At 40.9% G+C, this 26451-nt stretch overlaps 1 protein-coding gene across 1 annotated transcript in view; it reads right to left on the bottom strand.

Moving 5' to 3' along the window:
* The window catches only part of LOC127449527 (pericentrin-like), an 83640-nt gene that overhangs the window by 46785 nt on the left and 10404 nt on the right, over positions 1–26451 (bottom strand). The window contains exons 5-20 of the mRNA XM_051713014.1: positions 20956–22758; positions 19737–19925; positions 19426–19521; positions 19179–19322; positions 18548–18803; positions 18306–18385; positions 17944–18178; positions 15354–15454; positions 15154–15265; positions 14732–14978; positions 13716–13794; positions 11685–11901; positions 6973–7160; positions 6267–6712; positions 4323–4938; positions 1496–1705 (exon numbers count right to left, since the gene is read on the bottom strand). Coding sequence (XP_051568974.1) covers positions 1496–1705; positions 4323–4938; positions 6267–6712; positions 6973–7160; positions 11685–11901; positions 13716–13794; positions 14732–14978; positions 15154–15265; positions 15354–15454; positions 17944–18178; positions 18306–18385; positions 18548–18803; positions 19179–19322; positions 19426–19521; positions 19737–19925; positions 20956–22758 — 5019 coding nt within the window. The remainder of the gene's footprint in view (positions 1–1495; positions 1706–4322; positions 4939–6266; positions 6713–6972; positions 7161–11684; positions 11902–13715; positions 13795–14731; positions 14979–15153; positions 15266–15353; positions 15455–17943; positions 18179–18305; positions 18386–18547; positions 18804–19178; positions 19323–19425; positions 19522–19736; positions 19926–20955; positions 22759–26451) is intronic.

The raw sequence follows: 26451 nt of genomic DNA, 5'->3' as shown, positions 1-26451 counted from the left end.
AAAAGCCCGGTAACAATATGCCTGACAAAACCTTGACACGCGTCACAGCTTCTGGCACACTGTAATTTGGAGTGACGAGACCAAAATAGAGCTTTATGGTCACAACCATAAGCGCTATGTTTGGAGAGGGGTCAACAAAAAGAATACCATCCCCACTGTGAAGCATGGTGGTGGCTCACTGATGTTTTGGGGGTGTGTGAGCTCTAAAGGCACGGGGAATCTTGTGAAAATTGATTGCAAGATGAATGCAGCATGTTATCAGAAAATACTGGCAGACAATTTGCATTCTTCTGTACGAAAGCTGCACATGGGACGCTCTTGGACTTTCCAGCACGACAATGACCCTAAGCACAAGGCTAAGTTGACCCTCCAGTGGTTACAGCAGAAAAAGGTGAAGGTTCTGGAGTGGCCATCACAGTCTCCTGACCTTAATATCATCGAGCCACTCTGGAGAGATCTCAAACGTGCGGTTCATGCAAGACAACCAAAGACTTTGCATGACCTGGTGGCATTTTGCCAAGACGAATGGGCAGCTATACCACCTGCAAGAATTTGGGGCCTCATAGACAACTATTACAAAAGACTGCATGCTGTCATTGATGATAAAAGGGGGCAACACACAGTATTAAGAACTAAGGGTATGCAGACTTTTGAACAGGGGTCATTTCATTTTTTTCTTTGTTGCCATGTTTTGTTTTATAATTGTGCCATTCTGTTATAACCTACAGTTGAATATGAATCCCATAAGAAATAATAGAAATGTGTTTTGCCTGCTCACTCATGTTTTCTTTAAAAATGGTGTGTGATATATATATATATATATATTTTTTTTTTTTTTATTAATTACCAATTCTCCAAGGGTATGCAAACTTTTGAGCACAACTGTATATAAACAGAAATACACAATAAGACAAAAATATACATATAGTATGTACAAATACAAATCTGTTGTATACAGATAGTGCAAGGGCATGTAGTGGCAGAAGAGGTAGGATATGTTGGATGAATATAAATAGACTAAACTGTGTATTGCACATAATTATTGCTCAATGGGGCAGTTTGAACTGTTCATGAGATGGATAGCCTGAGGGAAAAAACTGTTCTTGTGCCTGACGGTTCTGGTGCTCAGTGCTCTGTAGCACCAGCCAGAAGAAAACGGTTCAAAAAGGTATTAAATCCTAGTAAGAACGCACATATCCTCACAGAAACTGATATATGATATTACAATATCTGTGAGCTCATCCAGATTGGTGTCTGCAGCTTCAAAAACACTCCAATCAGTGCAGTCATAGCAGGCTTGTAGTTCCAGTTCTGCTTCATTGGTCCATCTTTTTAAAAGAATTGGAGAGCTCCACATTGAGGCGGCCATCTACAGCGCCATCTTTGTTTTAACCAACACTAATCCACACTAAGGGCTAAACATATCTTAATGAATACAAATGGTCAGCCTAAGGAAACCTAGGCTCCTGTTTTTATAGCCTTCCTGAGCACATACCTGCAGTTGCTGCTGATGCTGGGTGGCCAGCACATCCAGTTGTTGCTTTTGTTGCAGTTTATCTGCAGTGGCAATTTCAGTGATCTCCAGTAGAGCAGCGCTATGCTGCTTCTCTAAAGCAACCACCTGCTGCTGAAGAGCTTCCAGAGCAGAGTAATGCTCATCCTCCAGAGCAGCCCTCTGAGAGGAGAGAACTTCAGACATCTCCTCCTGCAAGAGCAAGTGAATACATTAAAGTAACAACCTTAAACATTGAAGTGCAGCACACCTCGTTTAAAGCATACAGACCCTGTTTATTAAAGGTGCACTCAGTAATTTTTTCCCCATTAAACATTTTTACACCTAAAGAAATTAAATTGTAATTTTGAAACATATGTATACAAACGTGACCACTCACAAGATGAGGATTCTAGTCATATCAGTAACCTTATAAAAGCTGTTTTATTCTACATGGGGCAGGAGCACCCTCATGGGTGCTGCCATGTTAGAATCACATGACCAGCTGAATACTACTCGCTTAAACTCAGTAACCACCTTGTTATTGGACACTTTCACTCTTGGATTAAATTAATCATGGCTGATTGTGAATAGTGAATTTCTACAATGGCATCTGTAACTAAAAACTACTCATTTTGAATGATGCTGCATCCACACCACTAGGCATCACTGTAAATCCAAGATGACATGAGCAAAAAGTTACCGAGTGCACCTTTAAAGGCGTGCATAAAGTTTTGGATAGGATTAGGCCTGCACGATTATGACAAAAAGTAATTGTCAATTATTTCTCTTGATATTGTAAATCACAATTATTAATTTTGATTAATAGAAATTGATAGAATTTACATTCCTTTTTTGTGTGGGGCAGATTACAATACGTATTTTTTTCTAATGTAAGCTATACCTCCAAAAACAAGCTTAGGTGGCCTAGGTAGCTCAGAGTATTGATGCTGACTACCACCCCTGGAGTTGCGAGTTCGAATCCAGGGTGTGCCGAGTGACTCCAGCCAGGTCTTCTAAGCAACCAAATTGGCCCCGTTGCTAGGGAGGGTAGAGTCACATGGGGTAACCTCCTTGTGGTTGCGATTAGGAGTTCTTGCTCTCAATGGGGCGCATGGTAAGTTGTGTGTGGATCGCAGAGAGTAGCATGAGCCTCCACGTGCTGCGAGTCTCCGCTGTGTCATGCACAGCGAGCCACGTGATAAGATGTGCGGATTGACGGTCTCAGAAGAGGAGGCAACTGAGACTTGTCCTCTGCCACCCAGATTGAGGTGAGTAACCGCTCCACCACGAGGACCTACTAAGTAGTGGGAATTGGGCATTCCAAATTGGGAGAAAAGGGGATAAAAAAATATATTTTTTTAAAAAGCTTAGAACTTTGTGACTTAATTAAATCGCTGTTATATCGCTATATTATAATGGGAGGGTTCTAGCTTTCTAGCATAGTTACTGATAGGCTTATGTACTCAACGAATATGTATCCAATTGGTTACAATGCTCAACCACTGAAAAAAAAAAAAAAAAAAAAAAAAAAAATAGAAAATGTAAATACAATGGGAGTAGATCTAAATGGAATGCTGTAATTTACACTTTCCACGATTATTTAACTGCAGCAGCCATAACTGTAATCTCGATTTTTTTTTTCAGCCCTAGATCGGTTCACAAAAAAATAAAAAAAAAATAAAAAATAAAAATAAACCATACGGATGTGACCACATCGCATTAGATTTCAACGATCAACGCTTATCCATTCTAAACGCATTCCGGAAAGCAGTGAAACACCACCCCTCACCTGTCAATAAACCACTGCGCTTAAACACAAGTTTCAACTTTGCCAGTTAGGAGCAACTTTAAAAGGACATAACCGCCCAAACGAAAAATGTGAAAAAGCAAATACATAAGTCCGAGAATCTTCTTCAGTGTGTCTAATATCAACATGTAGGGACACAGATGAGAAACATGAATATCTGAAGAGACTTTAATACATGTACTCCACTAAATGAACTGAGAATTCTGCTCAAAATTTTGCTTTTGTGCTTAGACTAAATTTCAACTGCATCTGAGTGTAACAGTGCACCGTTAAACTGCCAAAAAAAATAAATAAATAAATAACTCCGACTGTTACACACTGGCATAGTGACTGATGTATGTCGTTGTGAAATGGAGACTCCTCGAAATCCAAACACAAGTGGTCACAGAATACATATTTAAGTGACCAAGTGTAAAACAGCGATGTGTCTCTTCTGGCCACTTGTGAATGTATCACTTGAGACGCATCTTAATACCAGGTGTGAACGGTGTCCCAGATGCCATGAATTAAAAAAATTTTAGTGCAATATTTACAGGCTTTGTAGTGCAAATGGATCACCATGATAAAAGAAAGGAGAGGTACTAAGTTACCCAACCAACTAGTATTACAATCCTAGCTTGATTACTCTTCTAGTGACAAAGACACAACTGCAATATTCTCTCTCTCTCTCTCTCACTCTCTCACTCTCTCACTCTCTCACTCTCTCACTCTCTCACTCTCTCACACCTCCACCCACATTACAACCAGGGATATGGTAAACAGTCTCTCACACACATCAACTGACATGGAAGCCACAAATAAAAATAACCGGATCACAATACGAGATCACCAATCTGTACCACACTCTCTATACTACTTGCTGGATCAACATGTGGTTCCGTCTCTTTGATTTAAACTCTGTATAGCAAATAAACTCTTCCCAAACACTTTGGGTAAACAAAAATGATCAAACAAAATCTTGAGAAAAGAGGAAAAAAACCAACTAAAATCATAATTTTATCCATCCATTATAGTGCTCACCTGATGAGCTTGACGTAGTTCCATTGCCATGGCGCTAAACTTGTCCATATGAACCTTCGCCAGCTCACTCCTGAGCTCCTCTCTGATGGTTTGCTCCTCCTTCCTCTGCTTCTCAATCTCTCCAGTATAGCGTTCTTTCAGTGAGGCCTGAAGGTCATGCAGTTCTGCTTTCTTCTCATCCTGTACAGCCTGGATCTCTTTCAGGTAAGTGCTCTCCATTGTATCCATGTTTGCCAACAGCCTCTTCTCAAGCTCCTCCCTCTCCTGTTTGTGCCGTGCCTGAAGCTCCGCCTCTTGAGCTTCAAGCTGCACCAGATTGGTTTCCTGAAGTACCGCCTCCAGTTTGTCAAGTTCTACCTTGTGTTTCTCCATAGCCTCCATCTTCAAGGTCTCGAATGCTGTTTTGTGATTGGCCCTCAGGGATTCCATTTCCTCTTGGTGGTGTAGTTTGAGCTCCTGGCACTCCTTTTCAAGATGCTCTATTTGAGCAGCTTGCTGGTCCAAAAGAGCTTTCTGGGCCTGGAGCTCCACAGCATGCTGTTCTCTCAATAGCCCCAGCGTAGCATCTCTTTGATGGGTCAACTTCTCCTCCAGTTGCCTTTGTTCTTCTTGGTGTCTACATGTGTGACATACAGAAAATCAGCACAAGTATTCTAATGAGAAACTGTCTCCATTTTGTTTTACTTATATATTAAAAAAAAAAAAAAAAAAAAAAGTAGAATTCAATTTGTTTTTATTGAAAGAAAATTAGAGAGGTGCTGGCGCCTTCCTGTATAAAAGTCACACCATTCTAGGGTGTTGTGCATGGTTGCCAAGGCACTGATCTACGTTGCTAAGTTGTTGCTGGGGTATTCTGGGTGGTTGCTTACTGGCCAGCTCCTAAGCCTCTATAATATTCTGGTCCCTAGTTACGGCTCAGATCCCTCCTTCAAATGTAAATTTATGAGATTTTCTCACCTTTTATTTGTCTGCCAGGCTAAAATCATATGTTCAATCACTAAGAAAAGTAAAAAGCACACCTCTCTTCAACAAGCCCCCTGATTTGAGGCATTATTTATGCCCATAGCTTAGAAATCATAGGCAATTTAACACTTCCGCTTCCTCCTAAAGAGTCTTTCAATACATTCGAAGAACAATTTTTTGAAATTAAGAAATGTTTTCTTATTATGCCTTCAGCAGCCTGTTGCCAAACAATGAGATCATTTTAGATGTCTACAGAGCAGATATAACAAACCAGAAATAAATGTAATACAACTCTTGTAAAATGCATGTTTGCAGACTTTGAGGCATAATTCAATCCAAAAATGCATCATAACTTGCTTATTATGTTTTATTAAGAGCTGGCTTATTAGTCATTAGTTCAGGAATTGGACTACACCAGAAGCGGCAGATGTTTCCTGCAGTAGATTCGAAAGAACTGGCTCAAGAGAGTAATTTGTTCGGGAACCAGAATACACTGGATGCACTTTGTGTTTTACCCTATAGATTCAGTAGAAGGCAGCACTGCAGGAAACACTGTCAGAGTATTTTAGTACAGTGTTTCATCCGCGTTGGCGGAAATTTGCACATGCGAGAACAGTTAACGGAACCGAAAGTCATAAAATGGAAATTTTTAAAAATGGAACAGGTTCTCGGTTCCCAACCCAACTACACCCCAAGCGGTGCAGGACGAGTTAAGCACTCAGGTTTAATACTTGGGATTAGGGGTTTATTAAACTAATAGTGATGCAGCAACTACTGAATCAAACTTTGTACTTTTTTTTTTTTTTTGCCACTTTAGGTGGTCTTGGTGGTTAAACCCAATACCTGTTACTTGATACAAGTTGAGAATTAAGATGAAGTATTTGTTCTGTTTGTAATTGGTCAATGCTTTCCAGAGAATTAACCTGCTAATAAGAAAAACAATGCAGTGGCATAAACACTGATTTAATAGCAGTCCCTGACCTGCAGATGGCCTCCTGTAGCTTGTTCTCCATTTGATCCTGAAGCAAAGCGTTCAACTCTTTCACCTCTGCTGCCATGGTGCTCTTTGCGGTGCACATCTCTCTGTCGTACTGTGCCTGAAGTTTCTGCTTCAATGCCATCAGCTGAGGGTTCTCCTCACAGTCAAGACTCTTTTGCAGGGCTTGAAGCCTCTCTCTTTCTGCATCAAGAAGCTTCTGGACCTCAGCCAGCCTCTGCTCCAACTCCCCTCTCTCTTCCAGGGTGGCTCTCTGAAGCTTCTCTCTCTGGGAGGCCAGATGTTCCTCCGCCTGCTTCTGAAGCTGCTCCCTCAACCGGGCCTGCTCCTCAGCACTCCTCTGGGTGACCTCCTCGCTCACACGTTGACTCTCTTCCTTCTGCGCATCCTCAAGCCACACCCTCAACTCCTCTGTAAAGTCTTTCTGCAGCTTTAAAAGGAGGAAGACAGTTCTGGACTCACAAGAACACTACTGATGGAACAAAACAAGGTACTGGGAACATTACAGTATTGCTTTAAGGTCTCAGCAATAAGATAATATTCATGAGTTTGAGAGTTTCATAAGATCGGTTTAAAGCATGACCACCATTTTTACACCTTGTGACAGTGCTCAATACCAGCCTTTACCTACATGATCCACCAAAGACCTTTTGTATGAATTATAAAATGCCTACTATTGTGCACACTCACCATCTCCTCCTTCTGTCTGTGCTGTTCCGCCACTCTCTCCAGTTCCTGTGTGTGTTTTAGGGAGAGCTGGGATAAATGGGTCTCCAGCTGGGTCACCTTGGCCTGATGTTGCCGAGACCTCTCTTCCACTTCAGCCTCCACCTGCCTCACTATTTCCTGTGCTGACTGTAGCCGTAATTTGGTAATTTCTGATGAGAGAAATATATTTTCATCTTTATCCATGTAGAATAAAAAATAAAACTGAATAAGTAGACTTTGAAGAATGCATGCTGACATTAAAAACTGAAGCCCATGAAGAGGTCTAGAGAAGCCATTACTGTACGTGGAATGAGCGGAGCATGAGGAGACATTTTCAATTCATTCGCTACAGGAGCTGAGTGGCAGGCTTGAGTGGGGGATTGTGGGATTGACATAGGACTGGAGCAATTGGTGAGAGCATCAAAAAGTTGGGAAATGCTGAACTTTATGCAAAATAGAGGCAAAAAAATGCTAGGTGGCAGCCAATCACAATGAAGTGACGGCAAGCCAGGGTTGCATTTGTTTGTTTATTTAGTTTTAACACCATGTCAGCAACTAGGCTATTCACATGGCAAACAAAAGGTTTGTCAATACATATTTGCAATATTAGATAAGACATTAAGTTTTTACAAGATATAAACTGTAAAATCTGTTCAGATGGCACTTTTTAAAAAATGTTTATTAAGGAAGTCTCTGTATAGAAGCGTTGTCTGATAGTTCCAAAAGTTTTACAGTTCAATAGAATGTGCTTGATGGTCATAAGGGTTTGGCAAGGTATACATATGGGAGGATCTTCACCAGTCAGTAAAAACGTATGTGTTAGTCTTGAATGGCCCAGTCGGCATCTGGTAAACACTATTTGGTCGTGCCTAGATTTAAAATTTTGAGAGTAGTTGCTTTGGACCCTGGGATTTATTTAGTATAGTTAATCGCACTCATTCCATTCTGATTGCAACTTATTGCTGATATACGAGTTTATTAATGGCCTGAGGTCAGAGGGTGGTATCAGACATTCAGAGATCTCCAAGTTTAATGCCAAGGTTGTGAAAGAATTTTAAAACACGTATGTCTGCTGATAGTGTTGGAGTTTCTGGTGGATTCAGTCACATTTGCTGTAAATGATGATGTGGTTTCATGATTCTCTCGTGTCGCCAGATCTCATTGAAAATGAATGGGATTGTGTCCCTTTGTCACTGGAAGTCACTGCATGTGTGTACAGGTCTTATGACGGGCACAGACATAGAGGCTACATGAGTTCAAAATTTATTAAATGGCAGAAGCAGATTATTGTCCAAACAAAATCCCAATAATAACCCCAAAAAAAAAAAAAAAAAAAAAAACCTAACATCTGAAGCATAATGCAGGACTTTAACTATAGGTGCATCTCAATAAATTAGAATGTTGTGGAAAAGTTCATTTATTTCAGTAATTCAACTCAAATTGTGAAACTCGTGTATTAAATAAATTCAATGCACACAGACTGAAGTAGTTTAAGTCTTTGGTTCTTTTAATTGTGATGATTTTGGCTCACATTTAACAAAAACCCACCAATTCACTATCTCAAAAAATTAGAATATGGTGACATGCCAATCAGCTAATCAACTCAAAACACCTGCAAAGGTTTCCTGAGCCTTTAAAATGGTCTCTCAGTTTGGTTCACTAGGCTACACAATCATGGGGAAGACTGCTGATCTGACAGTTGTCCAGAAGACAATCATTGACACCCTTCACAAGGAGGGTAAGCCACAAACATTCATTGCCAAAGAAGCTGGCTGTTCACAGAGTGCTGTATCCAAGCATGTTAACAGAAAATTGAGTGGAAGGAAAAAGTGTGGAAGAAAAAGATGCACAACCAACCGAGAGAACCGCAGCCTTATGAGGATTGTCAAGCAAAATCGATTCAAGAATTTGGGTGAACTTTACAAGGAATGGACTGAGGCTGGGGTCAAGGCATCAAGAGCCACCACACACAGACGTGTCAAGGAATTTGGCTACAATTGTCGTATTCCTCTTGTTAAGCCACTCCTGAACCACAGACAACGTCAGAGGCGTCTTACCTGGGCTAAGGAGAAGAAGAACTGGACTGTTGCCCAGTGGTCCAAAGTCCTCTTTTCAGATGAGAGCAAGTTTTGTATTTCATTTGGAAACCAAGGTCCTAGAGTCTGGAGGAAGGGTGGAGAAGCTCATAGCCCAAGTTGCTTGAAGTCCAGTGTTAGGTTTCCACAGTCTGTGATGATTTGGGGTGCAATGTCATCTGCTGGTGTTGGTCCATTGTGTTTTTTGAAAACCAAAGTCACTGCACCCGTTTACCAAGAAATTTTGGAGCACTTCATGCTTCCTTCTGCCGACCAGCTTTTTAAAGATGCTGATTTCATTTTCCAGCAGGATCTGGCACCTGCCCACACTGCCAAAAGCACCAAAAGTTGGTTAAATGACCATGGTGTTGGTGTGCTTGACTGGCCAGCAAACTCACCAGACCTGAACCAAGAGGAAAATGAGAAACAAGAGACCAAAAAATGCAGATGAGCTGAAGGCCACTGTCAAAGAAACCTGGGCTTCCATACCACCTTGGCAGTGCCACAAACTGATCACCTCCATGCCACGCCAAATTGAGGCAGTAATTAAAGCAAAAGGAGCCCCTACGAAGTATTGAGTGCATATACAGTAAATGAACATACTTTCCAAAGGCCAACAATTCACTAAAAATGTTTTTTTTATTGGTCTTATGATGTATTCTAATTTTTTGAGATAGTGAATTGGTGGGTTTTTGTTAAATGTGAGCCAAAATCATCACAATTAAAAGAACCAAAGACTTAAACTACTTCAGTCTGTGTGCATTGAATTTATTTAATACACGAGTTTCACAATTTGAGTTGAATTACTGAAATAAATGAACTTTTCAACGACATTCTAATTTATTGAGATGCACCTGTATAAACAAGCCCGAAACACACTGGGGAAACTTATTTTAAAATTACAGAGACTTGGCTCTGTTACAATGCTATATATATTTAAGTAATTATCAAATTAAGCTCTTTATAGCCTACAGTATATATATATATATATATATTTTTACCAGATGAAGGGTTGTGTGTGTGTGTGTGTGTGTGTGTGTGTGTGTGTATATATATATATTATATATATAAAAAACACACACACACACACACACACACACACACACACACACACACACACACACAGATCAGCCACAACATTAAAACCACCTGCATAATATTGTGTAGGTCACCCAAAACAGCGCCAACCCGCATCTCAGAATAGCATTCAGAGATTATATTCTTCTCACCACAATTGTACAGAGCAGTTATCTGAGTTACGGTAGACTTTGTCAGTTCGAACCTGTCTGGCCATTCTCTGTTGACCTCTCTCATCAACAAGGCGTTTCCATCTGCAGAACTGCCGCTCACTGGATGTTTTTTGTTTTTGGCACATCTTTGAGTGAATTCTAGAGACTGTTGTGCATGAAAATCCCAGAAGATCAGCAGTTACAGAAATACTCAAACCAGTCCGTCTGGCACCAACAATCATGCCATGCGCCAAATCACGGAGATCAAATTTTTTCCCCATTCTGAGATGGTTGATGTGAACATTAACTGAAGCTCCTGACCCGTATCTGCCTTGTTTTAAACACTGCACTGTCACACAATTGGTTGATTAGATAAACACATGGACGTTTTTTGGTGCCAGATGGGCTGGTTTGAGTATTTCTGTAACTGCTGATCTCTTGGAATTTTCACACACAACAGTCTCTAGAATTTACTCCGAATGGTGCCAAAAACAAAAAAAACCATCTAGTGAGCAGCAATTCTGTGGACAGAAATGTCTTGTTGATGAGAGAGGTCAACAGAGAATGGCCAGACTGGTTCTAACTGACAAAGTCTACGGTAACTCAGATAACCGCTCTGTACAATTGTGGAGAGAAGAATATACCTTCAGCTGCAAGTTGGCGCTGTTTTGGCGGCAAGAGGGGGACCTACACAACATTAGGCAGGTGGTTCTAATGTTGTGGCTGATCGGTGTATATACACACAGTATATATTGTCAGTGATAGTTTTTATTCTTACTGTAAAATCCTCCAGTGCTGGCTACAGAGGAACACATCTTAAACTATCAACATAGATTTTTGCTGATAACTGATATATTAGTCTATACCTCTAATAACTTTACACAAATATGGATAGAAAACAATTTTATCACATTAAAATCATGTTATCACATACAACGAATGATGAAAAAAAAAAACACATGAAATCCAGTCTGACTGTTCAGACTGAGACACATTAAGAAAAACTAGATTTTAATCTGATTCCAAACCACCTGAGAATGTGGTTTGGATCAGGCTTGTAAAAATCCGATTTGTGTTTTTGTCCTGTTCAGGCTACAAAAACCTAAACGGATGAGTCAAGTAATGAATTCAGAGCTGGGTTTCTATCATCAGTGAGCAGGGAGCAAGTGTGGAGTGGGAAATGGAAAGTGGGACTGATTCCGAGTGATTACAGAATGCTTTGCACAAGGAGACATTTCTGTCGCTCTACTCCACTCACATACTTTGGTCTTGAGTGGATTTCTTCCAGGCCAGTGGACACATACGGTTAGGTTGCTACATGACATCATTTAATCAGCTTTCACATCAGTGAATAAACAGGACCAGTGTAGGGTGATGAATAAAGCTTCACCTTTGATTTGGTTGTCTGAGAGTTTGGCACGGAGCTGCTCAAGTTCTTGGGCATGTTTGGTGTTGAGTTGGTCGATGTCTTTATAGTAACGGTCAGTGAGCTCAGTGTGAGCCAGCAGTAATTCTTCCTTATAAGCTAGACCAATGCTGGACCGCAGCTGCTCAAACTCCTGCTGGTGTCTCTCCTCCAACTGCAGCCGCAGGAAGTCCAGATCCTCCTGCATCAACACACACACAATTACAGTACTTACAATAGTATATCAAAGTATATCAAAATTAATTGCCAATAAATAAGTGAGATTAACACTGTTCTTTAAAAAAAAAATAAAAAAAACACTATTCAACATTCTGCCTAACATCATACAAGCCTACAGGTTTGAAAGAACATACAGGTGCATCTCAATAAATTAGAATGTCGTGGAAAAGTTCATTTATTTCAGTAATTTAACTCAAATTGTGAAACTCGTGTATTAAATAAATTCAATGCACACAGACTGAAGTAGTTTAAGTCTTTGGTTCTTTTAATTGTGATGATTTTGGCTCACATTTAACAAAAACCCACCAATTCACTATCTCAAAAAATTAGAATATGGTGACATGCCAATCAGCTAATCAACTCAAAACACCTGCAAAGGTTTCCTGAGCCTTCAAAATGGTCTCTCAGTTTGGTTCACTAGGCTACACAATCATGGGGAAGACTGCTGATCTGACAGTTGTCCAGAAGACAATCATTGACACACTTCACAAGGAGGGTAAGCCACAAACATTCATTGCCAAAGAAGCTGGCTGTTCACAGAGTGCTGTATCCAAGCATGTTAACAGAAAGTTGAGCGGAAGGAAAAAGTGTGGAAGAAAAAGATGCACAACCAACCGAGAGAACCGCAGCCTTATGATTGTCAAGCATAATCGATTCAAGAATTTGGGTGAACTTCACAAGGAATGGACTGAGGCTGCGGTCAAGGCATCAAGAGCCACCACACACAGACGTGTCAAGGAATTTGGCTACAGTTGTCATATTCCTCTTGTTAAGCCACTCCTGAACCACAGACAACGTCAGAGGCGTCTTACCTGGGCTAAGGAGAAGAACTGGACTGTTGCCAAAGTCCTCTTTTCAGATGAGAGCAAGTTTTGTATTTCATTTGGAAACCAAGGTCCTAGAGTCTGGAGGAAGGGTGGAGAAGCTCATAGCCCAAGTTGCTTGAAGTCCAGTGTTAAGTTTCCACAGTCTGTGATGATTTGGGGTGCAATGTCATCTGCTGGTGTTGGTCCATTGTGTTTTTTGAAAACCAAAGTCACTGCACCCGTTTACCAAGAAATTTTGGAGCACTTCATGCTTCCTTCTGCTGACCAGCTTTTTAAAGATGCTGATTTCATTTTCCAGCAGGATCTGGCACCTGCCCACACTGGCAAAAGCACCAAAAGTTGGTTAAATGACCATGGTGTTGGTGTGCTTGACTGGCCAGCAAACTCACCAGACCTGAACCCCATAGAGAATCTATGGGGTATTGTCAAGAGGAAAATGAGAAACAAGAGACCAAAAAATGCAGATGAGCTGAAGGCCACTGTCAAAGAAACCTGGGTTTCCATACCACCTCAGCAGTGCCACAAACTGATCATCTCCATGCCACGCCGAATTGAGGCAGTAATTAAAGCAAAAAGAGCCCCTACCAAGTATTGAGTACATATACAGTAAATGAACATACTTTCCAGAAGGCCAACAATTCACTAAAAAATTATTTTTATCTTATGATGTATTCTAATATATTGAGATAGTGAATTGGTGGGTTTTTGTTAAATGTGAGCAAAATCATCACAATTAAAAGAACCAAAGGCTTAAACTACTTCAGTCTGTGTGCATTGAATTTATTTAATACACGAGTTTCACAATTTGAGTTGAATTACTGAAATAAATGAACTTTTCCACGACATTCTAATTTACTGAGATGCACCTGTATGGGTGGAGTAAATCATGGCAATTTTTGGGTGAACTATCCCTTAGAATTACACCACTCGACCAACATGTAAAATTTACCTTATGTTTTTCCTGTTGCTGCGTGATCTCTGCCATAGAGTCACCTCTTTCTTCTTTACTCTTCCCTTCAGAGAGAAAGCTACAACACACAAAAATTGTTTCTAAGGTTGTAGTTCCTAATTGTAGTTTCAAAGGGGTCATCTTTTGGGATTAGAACTTGGTATACTATGAAACATTTTCAGAACACAAACCTTCTTCCCTAGCTCAAAAAGAGCATTAACTGAAACTATGCAGCTTCCACATTTAGCATCAATGATGCTTAATGGTTGATCAGACACTTGGCCCGCTCAGTCATGGTGAAGTAATAAGGAGAAAACAGGATAGACGCCATTATTTCGAAACACCAGAAGAACTGACGATAATATGCGGGAAAGTCTGCCAAACCTTTCCTAGCTGTGTGTGGCTACTGCAACTCTGCATAGCCTTCTGAAGGGACATTAGAAACTAGATGTACTAGCTTGTACCTCTCTGGCAACTTTGTAACTTTCTGCAGCACTTCTAATGTTACGGCTACCAGTGGAGAAAATGCTTTTGTTCATTCTATTCCTCACTTGTAAGTCGATTTGGTTTGCTTTTAACCCCATGCCAGCTTCCACGGCTATTTTTATGAAAAAAATCCATGTTCAAATATAAGTAATTCAACTAAAAACCCATTTAAGATCTATGTTTAATGGGTTCGATTTTGGACTGATTTTAAAACCTTTTAATGGGTCAAATACATTTTAATCTGCTGAGTTTCTCAGAGGACTCAAAATACCACAGTCCAATAAAATATTTTTTGTAGACCATAAGCTCTGGCATGGGACAACATATGAGGGGGTGGGCGGATCTTCACCTGATATAGTAAAAGATTTATGCGAGTCTTGAGTGGCATATCCAAGCCATTTTGGTTCAAATTACTACTAAAGGAGTAAATGCAAGTCTAAGGCAAGATTTCAATCAAAGAGCCACTATCCATACTAAAATGTAGTCCTGGACTAGCCTTAGCCCATGTCCATAACAGGTCTACAGCAGACCTTGCCTCCCCGATCTTGAGCATAGAGTCCTCCAGAGGTCCCTCTACGAGTCGCAGCTGCAAGAGTGCGATCTCTTCCCGATGACTCTTTTCTGCTTCCCGGAGTCTCTGATCAAAGTAGGTTCGGAGGTTCTCTAGCTCCACCTCATTCTGTTCTTTGATTTCCTGCTGCTGTTGAGCAAATTCCTGCTTCAGCCGCTCTAAGTCGTCAACCCGTGACGAGCGAGCAAGCAACTGCTCCTTTAGCTCTAAAGACAGAAAGTTAAGGGCTATTTAAGCATTGAATAACAGGTGCTTGGCTGAAAACACAGCAACTGCAATTCAGAGGGAAACAAAAGTATATTATTTTGCTATAAATATTTAATAAGCAGAACAATTCAACCTAGAGGCATGTCAAATGCAGAAAATATCTCAAAAGCTTGCCTCCGAGCTCTTGTCTGTTGGTTCTCATGCACTCCAGCTGGGTCCAAAGGTTTGAGATCTCCTGTTCTGAATTGGCCTTCAATTCCTCCCTTTCTGACTGCAGACGGTCAACCTTAGACAAAAGGTCGTGCCTCAATACAAAAACAAAAACATTGTGCTTCAAGTGTACAGGTCAAGCAAATGCAAGGCGTCTATGGTACCTCTTGCTTCAGAGCTTTTTCTCTCAGTTCCATGGCTCGGGCACGGTCCTGTTGCTCCTGCAGTGCCACCTTCTGACAAGCAACCAACTCCTCAACTGCACCTGATTAAAACAAATAAAAATAAATAAATAAATACAATTTTAACTGGTGTACAGGTAAACCACATCACTGCTTTTATGGTAGTATTTTCAGCTCCAGTTTATATTCAGGGCTCAATGAGAAATCCCTTGCAACAACAATTGCCCCAGGCCAGTGAGTGTGCGCTTTGGGCCAGTTGAGGGAATTTTAACTGGCCTTATCAGATCAGTGCTTCGTAGTCACTACACTGCATGATTGTTTAAAATTTTAATTGGTTTTCTGCACATCTAGTTGGCTAACATAGATGAGGTTTTGTCAGAGGTTTTTGTGAAGAACAAAAACAAAACAAAAAAACAGTACGTAATGGTTTCAGAAAAAAATCTCTGCCTGCCTCTTGAAGATCTCAGCCTGGATGAAGGAACTCTGCCACCAGCTCAACCTTGCCAAGACAGATGTGCTCATGATCCCAGCCTACCTGTCTGTCGAACAAAACCACTCTATGTATCTTGGTTCAAGTACACTAACGCCAACCAGGACAGCCCGGAAACTGGAAGTGGTGGTAGATGACCAGCCCACATCACATCAACCGCCCAGTCCTGCAGGTTCGTGCTTTAAAACATCAGGACAATCAGACCTCTCCTGTCTGAATATGCCGCACAGCTCCTGCTCCAAGCTCTGATCATTTCAAGACTGGACTACTGCAATGCTCTGTTGGCCAGCCTCCGAGCTAGTACGATTAAGCAACTGCAAATGGTCCACAACGCAGCAGCGTTTCTGATCTTCAATCAGCCAAAGTGGGCTCATGTCACCCCACTCTTGATTTCACTCCACTGGCTACCAGTAGCTGCTGGCATCAAATTCAAGGCTTTGACTCTGGCCTTCAGGACAGCCAATGGAACAGCACCCTCTTACTTTAATTCACTCCTCCAGGTCTATGTCCCATATTGCTCTCTGCAGTCAATGAAGGAGTGGCACCTGGTGGTACTGCTGCAGAGAGGCACAAAGTCTATTTTACGATCATTAATTTTCTCTGTTCCTCTGTGGTGTACCTCCACACAATCTGCTGAAAACATCTCAATATTCAAGGGCCAGCTGAAAACAGCGGCGCACTAAACCAATCCACATTAATTGCACTTACTATTTAACAATAACAATAATAATTTAAAAAAAAAAAAATATATATATATATATATATATATATATATATATATATATATATATATATATATATATATATATATAAAAAAAAAATATATTGTCGTCTCTTTCTTCCACGATAGCTTCTACACTACTCCAGCCACTTTGAGAACTTGGCAGTGCAATACTGCAGATCCTGTTGACTTTTATATAACACATTGATTGCCGTGTTCCTCATTTTCAGCTATTTGTTTTATTTTTTATTAAAAAACAAAACTTTAAGAAAACAACGGTTTTGTGAAATACATACATTTCTTTCTGGCATAACCACCTTTTTCCTGACTTCTCCATGGGCTGCAGAATTACGGCGAGCTACATCCTCTCGGATGCTCTGCACTTCCGCATAGCTGTCGTTGTTGTACGCTAGAGCTAGACAAATGTTACTGGTGATTCAGATCATCGGAGGCTCTTGAGGAAAATGTGCTGTTAGAGGATGTTATAACAACTTCAGGTGGCTTTAAAAAAAATGACTGGAAAATGAATGTTACAACAACAAACCCACCCAAAAGCGGTCAGTGCCTGAAACTTTGAGTCACACCAGATGCAATAAGCAGAGGTTGAATTAACATACTGTAATTCTCTGTCATTAGCCTATTTTTCTAAAAAAAACTAACGGATAATTCCAAATGATACGTCCCTCAAATCTGCTGAATTTTAAATGAAACCTAGGGAGACCATACGTCCTCTTTTCACATACATGTCCTCTTTTTTGGACCTTAAAAAGCATCCGGTCGGATTCAGATTCCCAGATTAGTCCGTTTTCATATTGAAGTGCTTTCTATAATCATCATCATCATCATACATTGTGTCTGCAACAAGAAACCCAGTGAAACCTAGCGCATCATAAATGTGAATTCTCTCTCTGTGCATTGAATGTCTGCGTGTCTCTCTCTCTTTTACACACACACACACACACACACGGCATGTGCAGAGCGTGAGAGCTCAGTGTAGTAACTTTACCACGTAAATGTGTGTGATTGTGTACTTATTTATTCAGCGATTGCCGTCAAAAGCGTCCAAACACAGATTTTAGTGAGAAAGGGATTTACGTTAAGTAAACAGGGAGTGTTCCATTGCTTTTGACTGTCGTTGCTGATTATTTCTATGCATGGTAATGTGAATAAGTTGCGAACCGGAAATCTGTAGCATCCGTGTTGGGAGCACGCACTAAGCATAATGTGTAATTTCGCCGGCCATGAAAATCGTGGATAAGAATGAACTAAACTACTGACCCAACCCAGTCCAGCAGAAAAAAAATTAATCAATGAGCGCTGAAATTGCATAACGAGCTTTACACTGTTTAATTGACACTCACGAGCAGCAGCATCTCTGTCAGCCAAGGCTTGGTTGAGGTCTTTCTCCAGATTGTTGTTGTCCTTCTCTCTAGAAAGCTCCAACGCTTCTAACCTACCCTGTGTCTCCGCCAGAGCTTCCCCAGCCTCACTGAGAGCCGCCTGGGTCTCACTCAGTTTCTGATAAGTGTTATTTAATCGACCCAGGAGTTCTGTCCTGGCCATCTCAGCCTCCACAAACCACTCAGCCTTTAGATCCTTCAGAGATAGGAAAATGAAACTAAAGCACAGCAATTGAGGTGCATTGCACATTAGGGATTACTTTTTGATAGGCAATAGCAGCAATGTTCCAAGCAATTTTCATTCAAGAGCGGAGAACGTTTACCTCCAGTTTACTGGCCTGCAACCTTTCCACAGAGTCCTGTTCTTCCAGAACTTGCCTCTCCCACTCCTGATTCAGATTATCTACACAGTGAGAGCATATACCCACACGCATTACATGCATATAATTAATGACACACAAGAGACTTCAGAGTTTCCAGTCACTCAACATACTTGCGAGCAATTATGTAACACTATTACTTGGGTTATATGAAACTGCAGGCCAATCCTGGTCTCTTCACTCACCAATCTCCTGCTGGTGCAGACTCTGGGCTCGTTCCTCCTGCTCTCGGCACTGCTCACGGAGTCTTTCCAGCTCAAACTGTTGCCGCGCTTGCAGCATGGCACTCTCCTGTGACCATTTCTCCCGCAGCATGGTTTGCAGCTCGCTGAGCGCTGCCTCCCTCTCTTTCTGCATGTTAGCTTGAGAAAGCTCAAGCTGAGCCGTATGCAAGTTGGTCAGGCTCAGACGCAAGGCTTCAACCTCTAGGTTGTGCTGGCTCTGATTACAGGTAACAGAACCAAACAACCGGTTAGTTGATGACCAAGTTAAAATGTGGTTGGAACTTAACTGAAGGAAAGCAGACATTAACACTAGGGGTATGTTCAGAATGGCCTATTACCATACTGCTACAAGAAATGCAGTATAAATGCAATGTCAACCAGGACAAACACCTCTTACTGAGGTTGAGTGACTATTTTAAATGTTTATCACTGTATACAGCATTACATTTCATAAACCTTTAAAAATATCTAGTATGTGAAATAGACAGATAGACAGACAGACAGACAAATATATTGTGTAGTATGCAGTATGTTAGTTTTACATTCCAGAATTTACCCTGGAACATTACAAGTAAATAAATTCAAAAGGTACTTGTGTTTGAAGTAGCTCAGCCTGGTGTGCAGCCTCCAGGCCATCTCGCAGCTCCCTGGAGAGCTCATCTTTAAGACGGGAAATTTCCTCACTCTGTTTGGCTGCCAGCTGAGACAACTCCCTCTCGTGCTCGCTTTCATTGACCTGGTAGAGACAAAAACATATGCATGTGGTATAAAAGACAGAATTCATATGGAAGGGTGGATTAAACAGAATAGTTTAAAAGGTAAACAATACGTTGTTTAACCTGTTTAATCAAGCTGATCTGTCTCTTCTGTTCATCATCCAGATGAGATCGCAGCTCGGAAAGTTGCCTCTCAAAGCGTAGATTCAAGTCTTCAACCTGAAGGTAGGAAAACGGACCATTAGTTATGATTGTACAATATTTCACGCAAGCAACACAACTTCCTTCGATTACTTCTTTCACACAACTGTTAAATGCAACTTTTTTTATTCCTTAATTTGATCCAGGACCTTGCCAAGAACTGGTTATCACCCATCCCATTTTCCTTTTATTGGACTTTCTTCCCAGATACTGCCACCACCTTGCTTTCTTACCTCTCTCTGGTGTTTCTCTTCCAGCCATCTCTGCTCCTCTTTATGTTCTTTCTGTCTTTCTTGCAGATCCTTTTTGACTACGGTAAGTTCTTTCAGCAAGGCACTCTCTTTTTCCATGTACTCCTCTTCTGCTTTCTCTTGTGCTTCCCTAACTTCCTTGAGCTCTGCGTCTTTAGATTCAAGATGTTGCTAAAGAGAAAGGTACATATTATTTAATGGACCATATTCATGTTGCAAAATCATAATAGTGCTTTCAGTGGATTACAATTAATCAAATTACGAGATGCCAATTAATCAAAAAATGGCAATAAATTGCATAAATACTTGCCGAGAAAGACCCCCCAAAAAATTATTCAAAAATATAAAAATCGATAATAAATATAATTCAGATAATTGAAAGACATTGCATTGTTGTTGAAGATGAGTGATTAGACAACACAAAAAGTGGCTTTAGAAGTCAATATATTGTTTGCTTTCCATTTCATTGATCATGAGTCTATCATTTGCCTACAGTCCACAGTAATCAATCTTACAACTGAGTTAATCAATCTGTCCGAGCTAGACTTAAGGGCTGTTCTTACAGGATGTGTTCTTGTGTCTGTCTGCTCCATTTTTACTGGTCCATGTACACGTGACTCTTTTAGAGCATCTCACTGTGGCTGTCACGTTTCACTGATTTTCAAAGTCCTGCGCATAAACGCTGCGTGGCAAGTTAAATGTGTTATAAGACTCCTACATTCAGAGTTGTGCTCTTTCCAGCTGTCTTTGAATGCAAGGCCTACAGTGTGAGGCTCCTTTACTCATTTTGTGCTGCCTGATTTTAAGTGGTTTGTTGCTTGTAAAACTGTGTGTTACCTGAACAGCGGGAAATGCACTAACAGCCCCCTACTGACTGACTGCAACTCACAAAAACATTTAAGTGGTACTTCAAGCCCAAATTGCTCCACTGGCAAGAAAATTCCCTTTGCGCACGGTGAGGGGGCATGATCATGTTAATATTATAAAACTTTTATTTATTTATTTTTAGAATCACTGAATGTGTTAAATCGTCAGCCCTAATTAATATTTCAAACAATCTTAAATGTTTCAGATTCTGAAAACATTACACAATCTGAAAACACCAGAAGAGCACTGCTTATGCATCTAGCAGTTTTTTTGTTTTTTTTAAGGCAGTTATTGGCTGAAAATGTGTCATTTTAGTTCATTTAAAAATCCAAACCTCAAAGTCCTTCAGCTCTGATTCTAGAACCTCCTCCATGCTCTTAGCTTGTTTCTGCAAAGCTTGGAGATGTCTTTCCAGGACAGTCTTCTCCTCCTCCATGTTGGTGAGGTTCTCTTTAAGGCACGTTAATTTAGACTCAAAGTCAGTTTTATCCTTCTCCAAGTCCTGCAACCTAACAACTTTCTCCTCTAATTCAGCTTTGAGTTGCTGAAGCTCCAGATTGGCTTGGTCCAGCTCTAGGGTCCTTTGACCAAGCAACATGGAGGTAGCCTTGTTATTTTCCCTTTGTTGCTCCAGCTTAGAAAGATGATCATCTCTCTGACCTTGCAAAGAGGAAAGCTGTCTGCCAAAGTGAGTGTGAACCTCACTACTTACAGAGTCACCTGCTGCTTTCTGCTCATGGACATCCTTCGCTAGCTGCTCTTGTCGTTTGAGCTGTAGCACCAATTGTGCCTTTTCCTCCCTTAGTTCTTTGAGCAGCTCCTCCATTGTTAAAGTAGAATTCTTATTGTCGGAATCAATGTTGTCAGGCATTATCCTTTCTTTGTTCTGATGCAACAGTTGTTGTTGGCTCTGCAGGTGGCTAACTATGTTCTTTAGGTTGTCTTCCTGATGAGTTTTCTGGCTAACAGTCTCCTCATATTGAGCCCTTTTCTCCCGTTCCATCTCCTGCTCCCACTTAGCTTCCTCAAGCTCCTCTGAAGCTTTACTCCAGCACTCCCGTGCCTCCTCGACCTCTTCTGCAGAGTGGCGGACCTCCTCTTGAAGTACCTCAAGCTGTCGATCCTGGTCTTCTAACTGTTCCGACAAGTCTCTGCATTGCTGGATCAAAAGCTCTTTTGCCAGATCCACAGTGCCTGCACTCTCATTCAGCTCTTCAATAACAGAGGTTGAATTTTGCCATTGGGCATCAGTGAAGGACATTTCACCAAGCTGGATCTCTCCAATGCCAGGGTCTACAAACAGTACAGGTTGCGACTTATCCCCATCAGATGCGACATTGTTAGGGTGATCTGATGGATGACATATGACCTCACTGTCTAGGTCAAACCTTGATTCAGAGTTCTCCACCAGGCTACGTTCCTCCAGACTGCCTTCAATTAATACGCTTTCTTGAACCCCCTCAGAGGCCAAGTAACACTCCATCAGCACATCCTGGAAACCACCTGCAGAGACGTCAAAGCTATAAACATCCTGGGCTACATTCAAGTCCCTTTCCTCCTCCAGAGTTTGAAGCCTGAGATCATAATTGGAAATATCAGCTTCATATTTGGAACGTAAATGCCGTCCTGATTCCTCCTCTTCCTGAAGACGATTTTTAAGCTCCTTCACAAGGTTGTCCAATCTGGCCATTTCTCGGTTCAGCTCACCTTTCTCTGCTTTATCCTGCTGGGCCTCAAGGGCATGTTTCTCAGCAACCTTTAGCTGTGCCTGAACCTCAGAAAGATGAGCTTCCATCACAGTCCTCTCATTCTCCAAACTCTGCACCTTCTTCTGAAAGGCCTCTATTTGTTCATGAGCTTGCTGGGTGTTCTTACGCTCTTCTTCTAGATCGGCTCTAAGCCTTTTTAGTAAAGCGTCAGAGTTCGAGTCAAGACTGTTCTCTGGGAACAGAGGGCTCAAAGTACATTCATCCAAACCAGTGAGCTGGTCAAGTCTTGGCTCCAATTGATCAGTGTTTCTTTGAGTAAAGGCATGTTGAAGCTGAGAGAGGGATTTCTCCATGACACCCAGTTTCTGTTGCAAGTCTGTGATCTCAGCTTCCTTTTGGGCCAGTAGGCACTGTTGGTCCTTGGTCAACTTTAAAACAGAAGAAAAAGTCTTAAGTGAAAAGGGTCAATGGAGCTTAATATGCTCAAACCAAGTAATCATCCCACAATAAACTGCAATTCATTAATCTAAATTTGTCAGAGATTTTGAGCGTTCTGTTAAAGACATAGGTTGTCTGACCTGTTGGGACTCCTCCAACTGTAAATGCAGCTGGTACTGAGCTGTAGTGTTGGGAATTGAAAATCGATTCCAATTCTGGAATCGGATACTCTGTATAAAATTTAAATTTCGATTCCACATCGATTCCTGTGTCCGCATTTTCAGATAGACCGGATTTTTTTATATATTTTTTTTTTTTATACACGTCATCTGTGAGGACCCAACCTGACAATCTGCCTCCTTCCTCGCTAATTTGCGTCATGTAAACGACAGTCCCGATGGACCGCGGGAAGCGCTCGAAAGTGTGGCAACACTTTGTGAAGTCAGAAGCCGAAAAAGCTAAGTGTAATATTTGTGATAAGCTAATATGTTGCAAGTGTCACCACCAACATGACAAAGCATCTGCGGTTGATTCACCGTATAGATTTACAAGAGTGCACCGTGTTTGATGCTTTGCATAGCCCGAGTGCCTCATCATCTGCCCCGTCATTAGCCAGCACTAGTAAGGAAACAACTCCACCAAACGTTATCTGCGAGACCCCGTTCTCCCTCGCTTCAAAAGGAAAGCTGACAAAAGAAAAACCGAGGAGTGTCACAGGTCAATCACAATTCATAGTCAAAGGGTTGCATCACTTTTCAGTCACTGAGTCGCCCTTGTTTAAGTAGGTGTTACAATAAAGTCAATTTATTTTAAAAATAATTGAGCTAGCGATGTTTGTTTATTCCCAGGGAGATGACCAGGGCACTAAACCCGAAGTACACACCCCCTTCCAGGGACAGCTTGTCCAATGTCTTAATACCTGCAAGGTAAAAGGTAGTAAAGGCAAACTTAATAACTGAGCTAGTGTAGGGAAAGTTGCAGCCTCTCCCAAGATCATTATCTCACAGTGACGGCACACTACATTCTTGAAGGGGAAACAAGACAAAGTTCTAACAACAAAAGCAGTATATACGAAGCACAGACAGGGCCATTTGTTGCTGAAGAAATAAGCAACATTTTGCAAGAATTTGGCATAAATGGACAAAATAGTGTGGCAATAAAAAGGCTACAATTCATAAAGCTAGGTTGCTTTGCCCATACACTTAATCTTGGAGCTCAGTGTCAATTCAGTGGTGTCAGTGGCAAAATGGGCAGCAAAGATCTGGAACGTTGTTGTTTGGATGAAGAGATCATCTATGGCAAAGACTGTGCTCCGGGAAAAGCAACAAGTCCTAAGTAAGAACGCCTCTCTTTACCAGTTGTGTATTGAGTAGTGTATTATTAAATTTAAAAATTACACAATGTGAACCTAAATTCTCTCTCACTTAAGTTATGCTTATGTTCTAGATTTGCCTCAACACTCTACTTGATGTTGGAACGATTTCTTGAAAGGTACCCTGCTATTCAAGCAGCCAGCTTGGATCAGCGTTTGAGAAAACCAATAAAGAGGGACAAGTAAGAAAGAAGAGTTTGCATAATTCTTTGCTATGAGTGAAAAGGTGAAAACTAAGCTTCCTTGCCTTCTTTGTTATGGAGGGTAAAATACACTTTATAACTCTGAAAATGTATTCTCTCTCTCAAACAGACTTGCTCGGCTGACTGAGGAAGATCTCAGAAAGGGAGAACCGTTCATCTATCTGATGAGAATTTTGTACACATCTACACTCTGTGTCCCTTCTGAGAAGAGCCCTACGTGTGGTCAGATCCTGCCAATTCTTCAAAAGCTTGAGAAGCACTTCACAGTTGAAGAGGAAGACACAGTGTTTGTGTCCAGCATTAAGCAGGCTGTCTGGGAAAACCTGTCCAAGCGATACCAGGCAAGTACGATTTTTAAAGAAGGAAAGAAAAAAGAATAATGATATGCTTGATTCCTTTCTCGTTTTTAATACATATTTGTCTCAAAGGAATGACATCGGAAGCTTTCTTGAGGAGGCCACTGCATTGGACCCACGCTTCAAACACAAAGTTGAGGACAGCAGCACTGTCTGGGTCCGGATAAAAGAGAAGCTGATGGCGGCAATCTATCAAGAGTGTGAACTGGTGAAAATTGTGACATTTACACACAAATATGTAGGTCTACTTTCCTCAGTCGTGATGGAATACCTAAATGTCTAAATCTCAATTGCACTGTCTCTAGCCAAGAGTGGATTGTGGACAAGAAGTTGGTGTTACAATGCAGTCAAAGGAGGAGAAAAGACAACAAAGAGAGAATGACGACGCAGACAAAGAGTGCGAGGAAGAGGATGATCATGTAAATATATAATAAAAATAGCTAAAATTATATTTAATAACTAAAATCTTAACAATGATGTATCTATGTATTTCAGAATTTTTCTTTAGTGTCTTCTTATTGTCTTAAGTAATAAGCCTGCTCTCTCTGTAGCCACCTCCCTACAAGAGGGACATAATATCCCCCTGAAAATGAAATCCACAGAGAGCAGAACGTCGTTCATTGAGAACAAAGAGGATGCAGAGCTAAAGATGTACCAAGACATGCCACCTACAGTGACATCTGATGACCCTGCTGCCTGGTGGTGGAAACAAAAAAACACATATCCTTTGCTGTCAGATCTTGTCTCTTCAGAATTATGTGTGCAGGCCTCTTCAACCCCAAGTGAAAGGGTTTTCTCCACTGCTGGAGACACTATTTGCCCTGAAAGGTCTCGTATACTTCCAGAAAATTATAATTTTATAATTATATTTATTTATCACACATTATACATTTTGCACATATACAGTGAAATTCTTTCTTTTTTTTTTTCACATATCCCAGCTAAACTGGGGTCAGAGTGCAGGGTCAGCCATGATACAGCACCCCTGGAGCAGATAGGGTCAAGGGCCTTGCTCAAGGGCCCAACAGTGGTATTTTGGCAGTGCTGGGGCTTGAACCCCTGACCTTCTGATCAGTAACCCAGAGCCTTAACCGCTGAGGCTGATATGCTGATTTTTATTATTATTATTATTATTATTATTATAATTTTTTCTCTTTTTCACCCAATTTGGAATGCCCAATTCCCAATGCGCTTTTAAGTCCTCGTGGTCATGTAGTGATTCGCCTCAATCCGGGTGGCGGAGGACGAATCGCAGACACAGAATAAATATGACTGATATCTAAATGTTTGATATCTAAATCGAAACTGGGAATCAATAAGAATCGGAATCGATAAGCGGAATTGGAAATTTATAAAATTCAAATGATACCCAACTCTATTGAGCAGCCTGGGTCAGATCTACACATCCTTGACATTTACTACACAGGTATTCTTTCGCCTGGGAAAGAAATACATTTTCCACATCTTGATGTTTCAACAAAAGATTCACTCAAATACTTCTATAGTGCTCATGCCTAGTACAGACAACTTCAAACCAATAGACTCTTCTAAAAATGTTGCCATTATGAAAACTTAAAAGTAAAATGAATGATTTAGAGCGCAATGGAGGATATGAATCACAAAATTCATGTTATATATATATTTTTTTTTTCCATTTAGGCCAATTTCAGTTAAATTAGTGGTTGTCAATCCTGCTAGAATGACCCCCACCTCCAGGAGCAGGATTGACAAATTTTTATGTGGACATATTAA

Source organism: Myxocyprinus asiaticus, chromosome 12, assembly GCF_019703515.2.
Source record: "Myxocyprinus asiaticus isolate MX2 ecotype Aquarium Trade chromosome 12, UBuf_Myxa_2, whole genome shotgun sequence".
Classification (NCBI taxonomy): Eukaryota; Metazoa; Chordata; class Actinopteri; order Cypriniformes; family Catostomidae; genus Myxocyprinus; species Myxocyprinus asiaticus.
Note: the sequence above shows the minus strand (reverse complement) of the source record. Positions and strands in the feature narration are given on the sequence as shown.